At 41.0% G+C, this 16,624-nt stretch overlaps 1 protein-coding gene across 1 annotated transcript in view; it reads right to left on the reverse strand.

Moving 5' to 3' along the window:
- Positions 1-4,125: 4,125 nt before the first annotated feature.
- The window catches only part of stk11ip (serine/threonine kinase 11 interacting protein), an 83,594-nt gene continuing 71,095 nt past the window's right edge, over positions 4,126-16,624 (reverse strand). The window contains exons 25-26 of the mRNA XM_034178251.1: positions 7,744-7,964; positions 4,126-4,714 (exon numbers count right to left, since the gene is read on the reverse strand). Of these exons, the coding sequence (XP_034034142.1) occupies positions 4,574-4,714; positions 7,744-7,964 (362 nt within the window). The 3' untranslated portion in view covers positions 4,126-4,573. The remainder of the gene's footprint in view (positions 4,715-7,743; positions 7,965-16,624) is intronic.

Below are 16,624 nucleotides of genomic sequence, written 5' to 3' on the forward strand. Positions count from 1 at the left end.
AGCTTTCGGCCTGTGAATCCAGCTCCAGCAGTAAGGGGCTGACCTTTGACCTGCAAACTCTGGACCATGAAGTGAAAGCTCATGCTTTCAGGAGGAAGCGGCTCAGCAGGGACCAGCGGGGGAGAATGTCTGCCACGTGGGTGCAGCTGAAGGCGGTGCAAACATCTGCCAGCATGTGCGGGGCAGACACGGCGCCAGCTTGGGAAATAGTGCTGTGAAATCGGTTAGCGTAGCTTTCACACACCTGAGCCTGAAACGGACCCCATAACAAATGGTGTGTGTGAGCTTGAAAAACCACCGTTTTAAAGGTTTGTAACAAATTCTGGGGATCAACAACAGTCCCAGAAACACTCTGCACATCCTAATACCAGGACAACCAACTGGAAACGCAGCTGACCCATCTGCGCCTCCTGAAAACAGCAGTCTGTCTTACCCAGGCGTTCCCTCGGCCTTTTCCAGCTGCTGGCATCCTCAGCAGTGAGTCACCTGCATGCTGAACCATCCTTAGAGAAACAGCCATACACGGCCATGATGTCACAGTTAATGTGCCCCCCCAATGCAGAGAGTCCATACGCCTCATCGGTCCCCCGAAGAAACTGCTCATTTGACACAAAGACATGCCAGCAGTACCCAAGGATTCTGGAATTTCTAATGGGACATGTTACCAAAGGCACCTAGTCGTCTCCTTAGGTCACTGGTTAGCATCCAAGTCTCACAAGACAGGAAGCACCAGGGGCCTCGTGTACAAAGTGTGCGTATGCACAAAAACATGGCATACGTCCGTCTCAACGCTAATGTTCATCTGTATCAAAAGTGAAATGACCGTACTAATATGCGGTGCCCCACGCCAAGTTCATGGCTGGCGTACGCACATTTTTACAGCTATTGTTCCTCTGGTGACAAGTAGAGCTGGCGCTGGGAAACTGTTAATAGTGTGAAAACAAGAAGTCAGAGTGATGACCATACTGATTAACAATTAACACACACGTTTGCAATTGTACGAGTGGATATAAAAGCATGCGCAAAGTGATGAGGTATTAACAATGGCTTAGTGTTGTTAGAGGACCTTGCAAATAGTGCAATCCGACGTGAGCGTATATTTAGGAAACGCGAGGATTTACTTGCAAATGATGATCATTGGCTCATAAGCCAAATTCAATGACCAAGAACTGCAAATGGCCCAGAGTACAATCATCTGAATGTCATCCATGTATATCACATTCCCACATAAAAGCATAATTTACAGCGAAAGCTGGTTTCCTTAATGTAATCAGAACTATTGACTGCACATATAAAGGCACCATCACATGATGAATTTGTTTTTGTCAATAGGAAACAGTTTCATTCCATCAGTGTTCAAACCAGCGTGGGCACATTTGGGCATGTGAACATTCAAATGTTTTTTGTTGTTTCTTGATGGTGAAACTAGAGCTGGAAAGCTTCCTAACAGACCCCCGATTGTCTCCCTGTGTTCAGTATTGGTCAATTAACGCATGTGTAAAGTTGTGGATGTCACACAAGTGTCGGCAACGGCGCACCTCATTTTTTTTTTTTTACTTGTGTGTGTGCTGCTCTGAGCCCACAGCGTTTACAGCCTCATGCACACATGCTCCCCCTCACTTCTTTCCGTTTATTATTTATCCCTTTTAGCAGGGTATCAAATAAACTATCCCTGCATGTCTTCACTTCATTTCCACTCATCTGTATCTCACACTTGGTATTGTTTCTTTTATTTGGTCATGTGTAATGACCAAACAGAGGGGAATCCCAGGGTCTATTTACATGAATTTGCATATTTAAATAGGGACATGGAAAGGGAGGAGCTTGGTGCGTGTGCATGTGCGCTCAATTCCACGTCGATTGGGATGTACAAACAGAACGTTCCTGGATCCCTACGTGTGCACACTTTGATACATCTGAATTTTTTTGTGCTTACGCCATGTTTCAGTATTAAATCCACACAAGTCTTTGTACATGAGGCCCCTGGAGTTTTGTTAATGCATCAGTTTCAAAATATTAAACAAAGGAACACATTTTCAAAAGCTTTAAACATTAAATGAAACAACAGCATTTGGAAATGAATAATTTTTTAAGTAACTGATTTAGTGTTTTCAGTAAAAGGACTGCATTTATGTAACACTTTTCCATCTGCATCAGAAGCTCAAAGCGCTTTGCAATTATGCCTCACCTTCACCCATATGTCAGAGAGCTGGCATGCAAGGTGCTCACTACACACCTGGAGCAACTAGGGGACTAAAGACCTTGCCCAAGGGCCCTTAGTGATTCTCCAGTCAGGCTGGGTTTTGAACAGAGGATCCTACATTCTGAAGCCTAGTGCAGCGGATAACTGAAAAAAATGGTTCAAATGGTGATGCAAGAACCAAACTTGGCACACATACTCCTTAGACATTACTCTTTTAAAAATGCCGGGTACCCACATGAACTTTCAATAGGCGGCCAAGAAGGGGTCAATTGAAGTGTTGCACAGGGGTCAAAATTTAAAAATGCTCCAATCATATTGAAAGGTATTCCATATTATTTGTCTGATCATAAAGAGTCCAAAAAGGTATAGTTTGGACTATCTGTGAATGAATGGTCTGGAGTTATGGGGTAAAAACAGCAAGAACACTGAGAAAGGTCAGTTTCAGTTTGTACAGGGATCAAAAGTTAAAGTTGCTCCAATTTTGGTAAAAAGTGGTGCAAATTACTGGTTGAGCTAATAGGATTAATAAATGGAATAGTTTTGACTGTGTTGCGTGCTTGGTTTGCAAAGTAAAGGTTAAACAATATCAACATCCATTGGATTCTATGACGTGACATATGCTACCCTGTAACATGATAACTAAGCATGATACATGATGCAAACTATTCCTTTTTAAAACCGTATTCACCCAACTAATAATTTGCAGCACTTTTTACCAAAATTGGAGCAACTTTTGACCCCTGTACAAACAAACTGACCTTTGTCACTGTTCTTGCTATTTTTAGCCCATAACCCCGGAACATTCATTCACAGACAGTACAAACTATACCTTTTTGGAATCTTTATGATCAGACAAATAATATGGAATACCTTTCAATATGATTGGAGCATTTTAAAATTTTGACCCCTGTGTAATTCTTCAATTGACCCCTTCTTGGCCGCCTATTGAAAGTTCACGTGGGTACCTGGCATTTTTAAAAGAGTAATGTCTAAGGAGTATGTGTGCCAAATTTGGTGCTTGCATCACCATTTGAAGGATCCCTCAGTAAATATTCACTTATCTGCTGCACTAGCCCAACAGTTAACCACAAAACCATCACTTCAGTGTGTTGAAACAATGAACTGTTCATGAGGAACATTTGTTTCATTGATAACACTCAATGAAACAGTTACTTTAGAATATTATTCAGTGTTTCAAACTATTTAACATGACATAATTAAAATGACTCATTGTTTCGAAGTGCTTGAAACACTGACGACATAACGGTGACCAGTGGGGAACCCTTGATTCAGACTCAGTTTCACTGCTCCATTTAAATTATTTGGAAATAATCCACATTTGTCAACACTTGATGAAACATTTCAGATGACTGTTTCAAATACTCACAATTAATCAATTTTCTGGAATTTTTTTTTTTTTTTTTTCAGAATTATAAATAATTAAAAGTTACTCCAGAAAAATCACTGGTTTATATAAAGTGCTCAAAACACTCAATGAAGCATCCATTTTGGAAAAATTTGGTGTTTCACAGCATTTCTGTCTTTTCTGACGAAGCAAAGTGCAATAACAGTGCACGCTCACAAACGTCACGCAAGCTCTGGAATAATGTTTCCAGAAAATTCCTTAAACTCGTGATGTGTGTGTGTGTGTGCTGCTGTTTAATAACGTAGCAGAATTTCTTCATGTGCATTTTCTCACTGACTGGTAACAAATCAGACGTCACGCCATCGTACAACTTTATTTAAATAAAAAAATAAAATTCTTGGCTTGAAGCACAGCGAGGGAAAAAAAAACCAGAAATATTTTGTCTGGAACACGAGACAGACGCACGTGGCAACAGGGACGACTGATCTATAAACAGAAAAACACTTCCTGCACAAAACAAAACATCAAACTTATAAACAGATCAAACACACATTTGTTTCTGGACTTCTTTGTTCCTGTCACATGACCTTATTTGGGAAGAAGAAGGTATGCAGTCAGATTTTTTTTTTTTCCCAGAAGCCCCTGCAGCTCGTGCCCAGCACAGCACATGACGAGGACCTTCACAGGGTCAGACCAACCCGAACACAAACCCAAACCCCGCTCGACGCTCTGCAGACTTCAGTGAGTCTCCCAAAAAAGTCCCCCCTCCCCACCACCACCGCCAGCTTTGAGCTCGAACCCACAAGCCCGCTATTAAACCGCGAGGAGTTTAAGGTGCTTTTGAATAAACAAAAAACTGGAAAAGAAACGAGGCACACAACGTTTCTGCTGGAGAAAATGTTCACTTTTACAGGCTGCTGCATGAACACACACAATCACTTCAAGGTTTTTGGCTGAAAAGACGATGAAGTCAGACAAATAAAGAGGCACTGAGTCCCCCCCAATCAGGCCGCTCCATCCTGCAGACTCGTGTGCAGCTTCACTCCGAACATGGCCTCCCACTGAGCTCTGATCCACGACAGCAGACCCTGAAGCAGCTCAGCGCTCTCTGTGCGCACACGCCACGTCTTCTCCTGTTGTACAGTCTGCCGGGGGGGGGGGACAGACCCAAAACAAAACAAGACAAACCATGAGAGATGCTCATTTGAAGTCAAGTCAAAGAGAGCAGGAAACATTCATGATGGGCGGTTGGCGTTCTCTGCTAACGAGGTGAGTAAAACTGCTACGGCGCATCAGTCAACAGCTCGATGAGGACATGCTCATCTTGTTTTGGATGGAATGTGAACTCACCTGGGTCATGCATGAATCAACCGACCTACCTGTATGTGCCAAATTTGGGAGAAATATGACTGAAAAACCTACATTTTGAACTTTGACCCCAATGACCCTTACCTTTTGCTGCAGTTCACACATGCAGTTACCCCGGTGGCATGCTGTATTTGACTGATGGGCTATGTTACAGGCCTGTTACACCTTGATTTAGCAAGCGTATGTCGGCTTATGAAAAATTTGGCGAATGTTTCCACCGAGTGGTCCTGGTCGGTCCGACACGGTATGGTACGGGTTGGAACAGTTAAGTCTGGCTTGGCTTGCATTTCCACCACCAGCAGAACCCTTTTGTCTGGTAGGCGGAGCATGTAGATGTTGACATGCATGTCATCGAGAGCGTGTATGCTTTTGCGTGGCCTCTCCCCTCCACATGGAGGTCAAACAGAGCAATTAAACTTTCTTTTTTTTTTGTCTTGGTGGATCATGGTATTTATTTTCATCGTGTGCAGACTGCTGAAGAATCGACTGATGTCAGTGATTAACGCTGACATGACTAAATGAGGCGCTGTGACTCTTTCAACTTTTAAAATAAGTTCATTGTCTTGTGGTGGCACAAAGCGCAGGCATCCTCTGGTTCAGGCTGACAGACGCACCAGGAGCAGACAAACACAGAGGGACTTCTTTTAAAACACTACATTTTTTTTTTCAGCCACAACAAGGCAAAACAAGGTATTTTCAGACGTCGTTTTCCAAACTCAGGACGCTTCATGTGGATATGTTTTTCCTCAGGCTGTGATGATGAATCCAACTGAAACAAACAGGAAAGATTAAGACTTTATATTTATTCAGTGTGAATGGTTTTAATAGCTTAGCTAAACTGCAGGATTGTCTTACAGACATAAAGACATGGATGACCTCTAATTTCCTGCTTTTAAACTCAGATAAAACTGAAGTTATTGTACTTGGCCCCACAAATCTTAGAAGCATGGTGTCTAACCAGATCTTTACTCTGGATGGCATTTCCTGACCTCTAGTAATACTGTGAGAAATCTTGGAGTCATTTTTGATCAGGATATGTCATTCAAAGCGCATATTAAACAAATATGTAGGACTGCCTTTTTGCATTTACGCAATATCTCTAAAATCAGAAAGGTCTTGTCTCAGAGTGATGCTGAAAAACTAATTCATGCATTTATTTCCTCTAGGCTGGACTATTGTAATTCATTATTATCAGGTTGTCCTAAAAGTTCCCTAAAAAGCCTTCAGTTAATTCAAAATGCTGCAGCTAGAGTACTGACGGGGACTATCAGGAGAGAGCATATCTCACCCGTGTTGGCCTCTCTTCATTGGCTTCCTGTTAATTCTAGAATAGAATTTAAAATTCTTCTTCTTACTTATAAGGTTTTGAATAATCAGGTCCCATCTTATCTTAGGGACCTCGTAGTACCATATTACCCCATTAGAGCGCTTCGCTTTCAGACTGCAGGCTTACTTGTAGTTCCTAGGGTTTGTAAGAGTAGAATGGGAGGCAGAGCCTTCAGCTTTCAGGCTCCTCTCCTGTGGAACCAGCTCCCAATTCAGGTCAGGGAGACAGATACCCTCTCTACTTTTAAGATTAGGCTTAAAACTTTCCTTTTCGCTAAGGCTTATAGTTAGGGCTGGATCAGGTGACCCTGGACTATCCCTTGGTTATGCTGCTTTAGACGTAGACTGTGGGGGGGTTCCCATGATGCACTGTTTCTTTCTCTTTTTGCTCTGTATGCATCACTCCGCATTTAATCATTAGTGATCGATCTCTGCCCCCTTCCACAGCATGTCTTTTTCCTGGTTCTTTCCCTCAGCCCCAACCAGTCTCAGCAGAAGACTGCCCCTCCCTGAGCCTGGTTCTGCTGGAGGTTTCTTCCTGTTAAAAGGGAGTTTTTCCTTCCCACTGTAGCCAAGTGCTTGCTCACAGGGGGTCGTTTTGACCGTTGGGGTTTTTCATAATTATTGTATGGCCTTGCCTTACAATATAAAGCGCCTTGGGGCAACTGTTTGTTGTGATTTGGCACTATATAAAAAAAAGTTGATTGATTGATTGATTGATTGATTGAATATTTGAAACAGTCTGGGAGGCGGAGCTGTTCACGAGTGCAGCTTTGTTGAGCCAATCAATGGACGTACTTCAACATACAAGTACCTTACAAGTAACGTGTGTCAACAACTGCATAACTGCTACAACTTACGGCCTGCGTATGCAGGACATAAGAGACATATGCTGGTATGGATCAAAAATATTGTGCATGCCCAAAAGTTTTCGCTGAACTTTGCGCACTTCAATGCAGGCGAAATTGTCAAGGTTTGACAGGGCCTTTAAAGAAAACACTAAATGTTTGCCATGGTTACCACTTTCTTGAGCACGTCTCATGACGGCATATAGTTTGACCCATAAGTATTTGGACAGTGACCATTTTTATACCTTTTATGTCCCTTTGTACAGCAAAACAGTGTTTTAACTTTTGTGTTTTGTGTTAAATGTGCTGCATAAATAAACAGTGTGATTATCCAGACAGTCTGGATCAATTCTGTCTGTGCAGGACGGTGCCGTTGTTTGGATCTCGGAAGTACGTTACTCGCCTGCTCTGTTGCAGAATTTAAATTTGCCTCTGCACGCTTCCTAAAGCTGCTGGAGGGTTTACTTTAAGTTCTGTGCTACTAGCATAAAATAACAGCGTTCCTTACGGACCTGCAGGAACAGGAAGAAGGTGCTGTGTATCGGTTATCACACACACACACACACACACACACACACACACACACACACACACACACACACACACACACACACACACACACACACACACACCTCATTGTAAAGCTGAAGGTCCATTCTGCACGGGTCCAACACCCACAGTTGGACTGAGCTCACACAGCTGATTGGCAGGCTTTCTAACACAGTGACCCCGCCGCTGCATGCTTCTCCATTTCCATTGGCTGTTAGGTTGCTCCGCCTCCACTGGTGGTCTTCACTGAGCAGGTACAGGGTTTCCCGTGTTGACAGCACCGTCAAGGGTTTCCAAATGTCCTCTGAAAGACAACCAGTTTTTGAACTTTGTTTTAACTTGGGAACCTTCACAACCACTGGTGTAGCGTGCCAGCGGGCGGGACTTTTCAGCAATCTTCACACTACTGAAACAATTCTATTTAAGTGAACACAAAATCAAACACAAATCTGCATCCTTTGTGGTGATCCGAAACATTTACGTAACATTTTCCTCCAATACTGATTAATTAATAAATGAAATAGTTTGATTAGAAAACTTGTCAAGAAACACAAAAATGGCAAATAAATGGTAAATACCATTTTTATCACACTGTCATGCTCATAGTACTTTATAATGATGCCTCACATTCAGCCACTGACACACAAGTCGGGTGTTGCCATGCAATGTGCACCTCCCCAAAACGGGCTTTGTAGGCAGACCTCAGTGAGGTAAAAATGAATTAATTTATTCCACACAAACAAGTCCAGAACAACAACAACAACAACAAAAAAATTACAACGAAAGAGAAAAAGAAAATAGTCCAACAATGCACCCATATGCCCGAAAGGGTGTAGGCAGAAGCAAAAGCTTGTAAACGTCTACCCCTTTAGCCAAAAATAAAAATTAAACTTATATATAAAAGTATACATATACGCATTATAACTTATACAAAGTATACACTGATCCATGAATTTGAATTGCAAAAAAAAAAAAAATTAAAATAAAATACAACACAAACATGCAAGCAGCAGTGCACAAAATCAATAAGCAGAATCAATAAACCTAATTTAACATGCCATAGCAAGTAATCAAACAATTTTTATAGAGCCTTTTAAAACCTACCAAACTACAGAGTGATTTTATATTATCCGGGACATTATTCCAAATATTTACACCTTTAACAGAAATACAATGACTGCTGTTGTCCTAGAAGAGTTATAGTTCAAATCTTTGATTTCTGAAATAATAATGTTCCTCATAAATTATAAATGGAGTCTGTCATTTTAAACAGGTCCTGGACGTGTTGTTTCAGAAGTCTATTTTTCAATTTGAACATAATTTGTATTATAATTTAATCAATCAAGTCCCAAAATTTCAAAATATGCAAACAGACAAACAAAGGATTTGTTGTGGTTCCCAGAAAATCAATACAATAGGTCATGTACAGTAGTGTTCAGAATAATAGTAGTGCTATGTGACTAAAAAGATTAATCCAGGTTTTGAGTATATTTCTTATTGTTACATGGGAAACAAGGTACCAGTAGATTCAGTAGATTCTCACAAATCCAACAAGACCAAGCATTCATGATATGCACACTCTTAAAGCTATGAAATTGGGCTATTAGTAAAAACAAAAGTAGAAAAGGGGGTGTTCACAATAATAGTAGTGTTGCATTCAGTCAGTGAGTTCGTCAATTTTGTGGAACAAACAGGTGTGAATCAGGTGTCCCCTATTTAAGGATGAAGCCAGCACCTGTTGAACATGCTTTTCTCTTTGAAAGCCTGAGGAAAATGGGACGTTCAAGACATTGTTCAGAACAGCAGCATAGTTTGATTAAAAAGTTGATTGGAGAGGGGAAAACTTATACTCAAATATATACTCAAAACTATTATGTTCAAACTGCTTTTTTAGTAATCCTGTGAATCACTAAACTAGTATTTAGTTGTATAACCACAGTTTTTCATGATTTCTTCACATCTGTGAGGCATTAATTTTGTTGGTTTGGAACCAAGATTTTGCCCGTTTACTAGTAGAAGAGTAGTTTACTAGTAGTTTACTAGTAGTAGGAGAAACATGCCCATATCATGATGCTTGCACCACCATGTTTCACTGTTTTCACTGAACTGTGGCTTGAATTCAGAGTTTGGGGGTCGTCTCACAAACTGTCTGCGGCCCTTGGACCCAAAAAGAACAATTTTACTCTCATCAGTCCACAAAATATTCCTCCATTTCTCTTTAGGCCAGTTGATGTGTTTGTGTCTTTTATTTAACAGAGGGACTTTGCGGGGGATTCTTACAAATAAATTAGCTTCACACAGGCGTCTTCTGTCACAGCACTTACAGGTAACTCCAGACTGTCTTTGATCATCCTGGAGCTGATCAATGTGTGAGCCTTTGCCATTCTGGTTATTCTTCTATCCATTTTGATGGTTGTTTTCCGTTTTCTTCCACACGTCTGTTTTTTTTTTTTGTCCATTTTAAAGCATTGGAGATCATTATAGATTAACAGCCTATAATTTTTTGCACCTGCGTATAAGTTTTCCCCTCTCCAATCAACTTTTTAATCAAACTACACTGTTCTTTTGAACAATGTCTTGAACGTCCCATTTTCCTCACGCTTTCAAAGAGAAAAGCATGTTCAACAGGTGCTGGCTTCATCCTTAAATAGGGGACACCTGATTCACATCTGTTTGTTCCACAAAATTGACGAACTCACTGACTGAATGCCACACTACTATTATTGTGAACACCCCCTTTTCTACTTTTTGTTTTTTACTAATAGCCCAATTTCATAGCCTTAAGACTGTGCATATCATGAATGCTTGGTCTTGTTGGATTTGTGAGAATCTACTGAATCTACTGGTACCTTGTTTCCCATGTAACAATAAGAAATATACTCAAAACCAGGAATAATCTTTTTAGTCACATAGCACTACTATTATTCTGAACACTACTGTATGGAACAAGTAATGAGTGATATAAAGTAACTAATGAGTGTGGGGGAGGAAGTCTTGTGCTTTATACAAAATGGCAATAATCCTTGATCCTGTTGATTCTCCATAAAAACAGAATCATAAAAGGTGTAGTACCTTTTGACTTTTAGTCACAAAAGGATTTTCTTCAGCAATTGTGAACCTTGGTGTTCAAATAAAGGATTCACAATCTCACATTCCCAAAATGATCAAAATTGGCGCTGTTTGAAAACAAATGAAAAATTTGACCCACACAGATGAAAACACAGCAACAAGACACCATGGCATGATTCCTGTGGTGATGTTACAGATGATGTAGGGTTTTTACCCACCCCCAAACGAGAAACACTGTGTCGGAGCTGTGAAGTCCACATGACCTTGGGGTTCTTTTTGTAAATGTTGCTTGTAAAATTAATTAAATCAAAATCACTGGTTGCAAATTGCCTTTTTGGGCTTGTTTAAAAAAAACTGCAAGCTTAACAGGACAATCTGGCAAGCAACTTTTTTTTCTTTTTTTTTTAAGACTTGCATGGTCTATTTTCCACCAGTGTGTTAACTGACATCTGCAAGATCTTATGAATTTAGCTGTAATATACAGTGAGGCAAATAAAGATTTGATCAACTTCAATCAATCAACTTTTTTTTTATATAGCGCCAAATCACAACAAACAGTTGCCCCAAGGCGCTCCATATTGTAAGGCAAGGCCATACAATAATTATGAAAAACCCCAACGGTCAAAACGACCCCCTATGAGCAAGCACTTGGCTACAGTGGGAAGGAAAAACTCCCTTTTAACAGGAAGAAACCTCCAGCAGAACCAGGCTCAGGGAGGGGCAGTCTTCTGCTGAGACTGCTTGGGGCTGAGGGAAAGAACCAGGAAAAAGACATGCTGTGGAGGGGGGCAGAGATCGATCACTAATGATTAAATGCAGAGTGATGCATACGGAGCAAAAAGAGAAAGAAACAGTGCATCATGGGAACCCCCCCACAGTCTACGTCTAAAGCAGCATAACCAAGGGATGGTCCAGGGTCACCTGATCCAGCCCTAACTATAAGCCTTAGCGAAAAGGAAAGTTTTAAGCCTAATCTTAAAAGTAGAGAGGGTATCTGTCTCCCTGATCTGAATTGGGAGCTGGTTCCACAGGAGAGGAGCCTGAAAGCTGAAGGCTCTGCCTCCCATTCTACTCTTACAAACCCTAGGAACTACAAGTAAGCCTGCAGTCTGAGAGCGAAGCGCTCTAATGGGGTAATATGGTACTACGAGGTCCCTAAGATAAGATGGGACCTGATTATTCAAAACCTTATAAGTAAGAAGAAGAATTTTAAATTCTATTCTAGAATTAACAGGAAGCCAATGAAGAGAGGCCAACACGGGTGAGATATGCTCTCTCCTGCTAGTCCCCGTCAGTACTCTAGCTGCAGCATTCTGAACCAACTGAAGGCTTTTTAGGGAACTTTTAGGACAACCTGATAATAATGAATTACAATAGTCCAGCCTAGAGGAAATAAATGCATGAATTAGTTTTTCAGCATCACTCTGAGACAAGACCTTTCTGATTTTAGAGATATTGCGTAAATGCAAAAAGGCAGTCCTACATATTTGTTTAATATGCGCTTTGAATGACATATCCTGATCAAAAATGACTCCAAGATTTCTCACAGTATTACTAGAGATCAGGGAAATGCCATCCAGAGTAAAGATCTGGTTAGACACCATGCTTCTAAGATTTGTGGGGCCAAGTACAATAACTTCAGTTTTATCTGAGTTTAAAAGCAGGAAATTAGAGGTCATCCATGTCTTTATGTCTGTAAGACAATCCTGCAGTTTAGCTAATTGGTGTGTATCCTCTGGCTTCATGGATAGATAAAGCTGGGTATCATCTGCGTAACAATGAAAATTTAAGCAATACCGTCTAATAATACTGCCTAAGGGAAGCATGTATAAAGTGAATAAAATTGGTCCTAGCACAGAACCTTGTGGAACTCCATAATTAACTTTAGTCTGTGAAGAAGATTCCCCATTTACATGAACAAACTGTAATCTATTAGACAAATATGATTCAAACCACCGCAGCGCAGTGCCTTTAATACCTATGACATGCTCTAATCTCTGTAATAAAATTTTATGGTCAACAGTATCAAAAGCAGCACTGAGGTCCAACAGAACAAGCACAGAGATAAGTCCACTGTCCGAAGCCATAAGAAGATCATTTGTAACCTTCACTAATGCTGTTTCTGTACTATGATGAATTCTAAAACCTGACTGAAACTCTTCAAATAGACCATTCCTCTGCAGGTGATCAGTTAGCTGTTTTACAACTACCCTCTCAAGAATCTTTGAGAGAAAAGGAAGGTTGGAGATTGGCCTATAATTAGCTAAGATAGCTGGGTCAAGTGATGGCTTTTTAAGTAATGGTTTAATTACTGCCACCTTAAAACCCTGTGGTACATAACCAACTAACAAAGATAGATTGATCATATTTAAGATTGAAGCATTAAATAATGGTAGGACTTCCTTGAGCAGCCTGGCAGGAATGGGGTCTAATAAACATGTTGATGGTTTGGATGAAGTAACTAATGAAAATAACTCAGACAGAACAATCGGAGAGAAAGAGTCTAACCAAATACCGGCATCACTGAAAGCAGCCAAAGATAACGATACATCTTTGGGATGGTTATGAGTAATTTTTTTTCTCTAATAGTCAAAATTTTGTTAGCAAAGAAAGTCATGAAGTCATTACTAGTTAAAGTTAATGGAATACTCAGCTCAATAGAGCTCTGACTCTTTGTCAGCCTGGCTACAGTGCTGAAAAGAAACCTGGGGTTGTTCTTATTTTCTTCAATTAGTGATGAGTAGAAAGATGTCTTAGCTTTACGGAGGGCTTTTTTATAGAGCAACAAACTCTTTTTCCAGGCTAAGTGAAGATCTTCTAAATTAGTGAGACGCCATTTCCTCTCCAACTTACGGGTTATCTGCTTTAAGCTACGAGTTTGTGAGTTATACCACGGAGTCAGACACTTCTGATTTAAAGCTCTCTTTTTCAGAGGAGCTACAGCATCCAAAGTTGTCTTCAATGAGGATGTAAAACTATTGACGAGATACTCCAACTCCCTTACAGAGTTTAGGTAGCTACTCTGCTCTGTGTTGGTATATGACATTAGAGAACATAAAGAAGGAATCATATCCTTAAACCTAGTTACAGCGCTTTCTGAAAGACTTCTAGTGTAATGAAACTTATTCCCCACTGCAGGGTAGTCCATCAGGGTAAATGTAAATGTTATTAAAAAATGATCAGACAGAAGGGAGTTTTCAGGGAATACTGTTAAGTCTTCTATTTCCATACCATAAGTCAGAACAAGATCTAAGATATGATTAAAGTGGTGGGTGGACTCATTTACTTTTTGAGCAAAGCCAATAGAGTCTAATAATAGATTAAATGCAGTGTTGAGGATGTCATTCTCAGCATCTGTGTGGATGTTAAAATCGCCCACTATAATGATCTTATCTGAGCTATGCACTAAGTCAGACAAAAGGTCTGAAAATTCACAGAGAAACTCACAGTAACGACCAGGTGGACGATAGATAATAACAAATAAAACTGGTTTTTGGGACTTCCAATTTGGATGGACAAGACTAAGAGACAAGCTTTCAAATGAATTAAAGCTCTGTCTAGGTTTTTGATTAATTAATAAGTTGGAATGGAAGATTGCTGCTAATCCTCCGCCCCGGCCCGTGCTACGAGCATTCTGACAGTTAGTGTGACTCGGGGGTGTTGACTCATTTAAACTAACATATTCATCCTGCTGTAACCAGGTTTCTGTTAGGCAGAATAAATCAATACGTTGATCAATTATTATATCATTTACCAACAGGGACTTAGAAGAGAGAGACCTAATGTTTAATAGACCACATTTAACTGTTTTAGTCTGTGGTGCAATTGAAGGTGCTATATTATTTTTTCTTTTTGAATTTTTATGCTTAAATAGATTTTTGCTGGTTATTGGTGGTCTGGGAGCAGGCACCGTCTCTACGGGGATGGGGTAATGAGGGGATGGCAGGGGGAGAGAAGCTGCAGAGAGGTGTATAAGACCACAGCTCTGCCTCCTGGTCCCAACGCTGGACAGTCACAGTTTGGAGGATCCAAGAAAATTGGCCAGATTTCTAGAAATGAGAGCTGCTCCATCCAAAGTGGGATGGATGCAGTCTCTCCTAACAAGACCAGGTTTTCCCCAGAAGCTTTGCCAATTATCAATGAAGCCCACCTCATTTTTTGGACACCACTCAGACAGCCAGCAATTCAAGGAGAACATGCGGCTAAACATGTCACTCCCGGTCTGATTGGGGAGGGGCCCAGAGAAAACAACAGAGTCCGACATTTTTGCAAAGTTACACACCGATTTAATGTTAATTTTAGTGACCTCCGATTGGCGTAACCGAGTGTCATTACTGCCGACGTGAATTACAATCTTACCAAATTTACGCTTAGCCTTAGCCAGCAATTTCAAATGTCCTTCGATGTCGCCTGCTCTGGCCCCCGGAAGACAATTGACAATGGTTGCTGGTGTCGCTAACTTCACATTTCTCAAAACAGAGTCGCCAATAACCAGAGTTTGATCCTCGGCGAGTGTATCGTCGAGTGGGGAAAAACGGTTAGAGATGTGAACGGGTTGACGGTGTACACGGGGCTTCTGTTTAGGGCTACGCTTCCTCCTCACAGTCACCCAGTCAGCCTGCTTTCCCGACTGCCCGGGATCTGCCAGGGGGGAACTAACGGCGGCTAAGCTACCTTGGTCCGCACCGACTACAGGGGCCTGGCTAGCTGTAGAATTTTCCACGGTGCGGAGCCGAGTCTCCAATTCGCCCAGCCTGGCCTCCAAAGCTACGAATAAGCTGCACTTATTACAAGTACCGTTACTGCTAAAGGAGGCCGAGGAATAACTAAACATTTCACACCCAGAGCAGAAAAGTATGGGAGAGACAGGAGAAGCCGCCATGCTAAATCGGCTAAGAGCTAGTAGCTACGCAACCTAGCGGATTCCTAAAAACACACAAAGTGAATAATGTGTAAATAATTTAGAGGTGATTCAGCAGAAGGAGTGCCTTAATTAAGGCACCAAACAGGCCATGAAGCAGCACAGGTAACGCACGACAACAGCGAACGCACGACAACGGTGCTAAAATAAAATAAAAATCGACTAAACACGCTGTGGAGCAGCACAGGTAACGCACGACAACAGTGCTAAAAAAAATAAATAAAAACGAAAGCGTTAGCAAGCTAGTTAGCTTGCCAACGCTGATGAAAGTTAGCTGATAAAAGTGCTCCGTCGCGATGTTTCGACCGTTAGAGGTCTTCCTTAGGCGTTGGAGCACAGTAAAAAAGTAAAAAGGTAAAAAAGTAAAAAAGTCTTGAAAAAGACTGTTAGTTCAAAGTCCAAAGCAGCAGGTAGCAGTCTCTGTGTAAACAGTCCCAACAGAGAGCCAAAATTCTGATGCAACCTGATCCACTGTTGATTTTACAAGTTTTCCCTCCTACAAAGAATGGAGAGGTCTGTAATTTTTATCGTAGGTACACTTCAACTGTGAAAGACAGAATCTAAGAAAAAAAAAAATCAGAAAATCACACTGTATGATTTTTAAATAATTAATTTATATTTTATTGCAGGAAATAAGTATTAAATAAGTATTTGATAGAATAGAAGAGCAGCCCCGTCACACATAGCAAGACTATGCAGGAACCAGCCAGACACGGCAAATATTTCCATAATCGGACGCAATCGGGAGGGAAAGAGGCGTGTCAGCAGTGTCAAAACGCATCCAGAGGATTTTAACCGCAGGCTGCAGTCCGGCTCCACGTCCGTGCTGTGAAACACTCCTGGGCTGTTGTTGGAGGTGAGATTCATGTTTATTAATGTTGTCATGGCCTGGCACAACAGTTCCATGTCATATCTCGTACAGAGTTAGAAGGTGATCATATATTACCTCTTTTGCCACCATCAGAATATGTAAA

Source organism: Thalassophryne amazonica, chromosome 1, assembly GCF_902500255.1.
Source record: "Thalassophryne amazonica chromosome 1, fThaAma1.1, whole genome shotgun sequence".
Lineage (NCBI taxonomy): Eukaryota > Metazoa > Chordata > Actinopteri > Batrachoidiformes > Batrachoididae > Thalassophryne > Thalassophryne amazonica.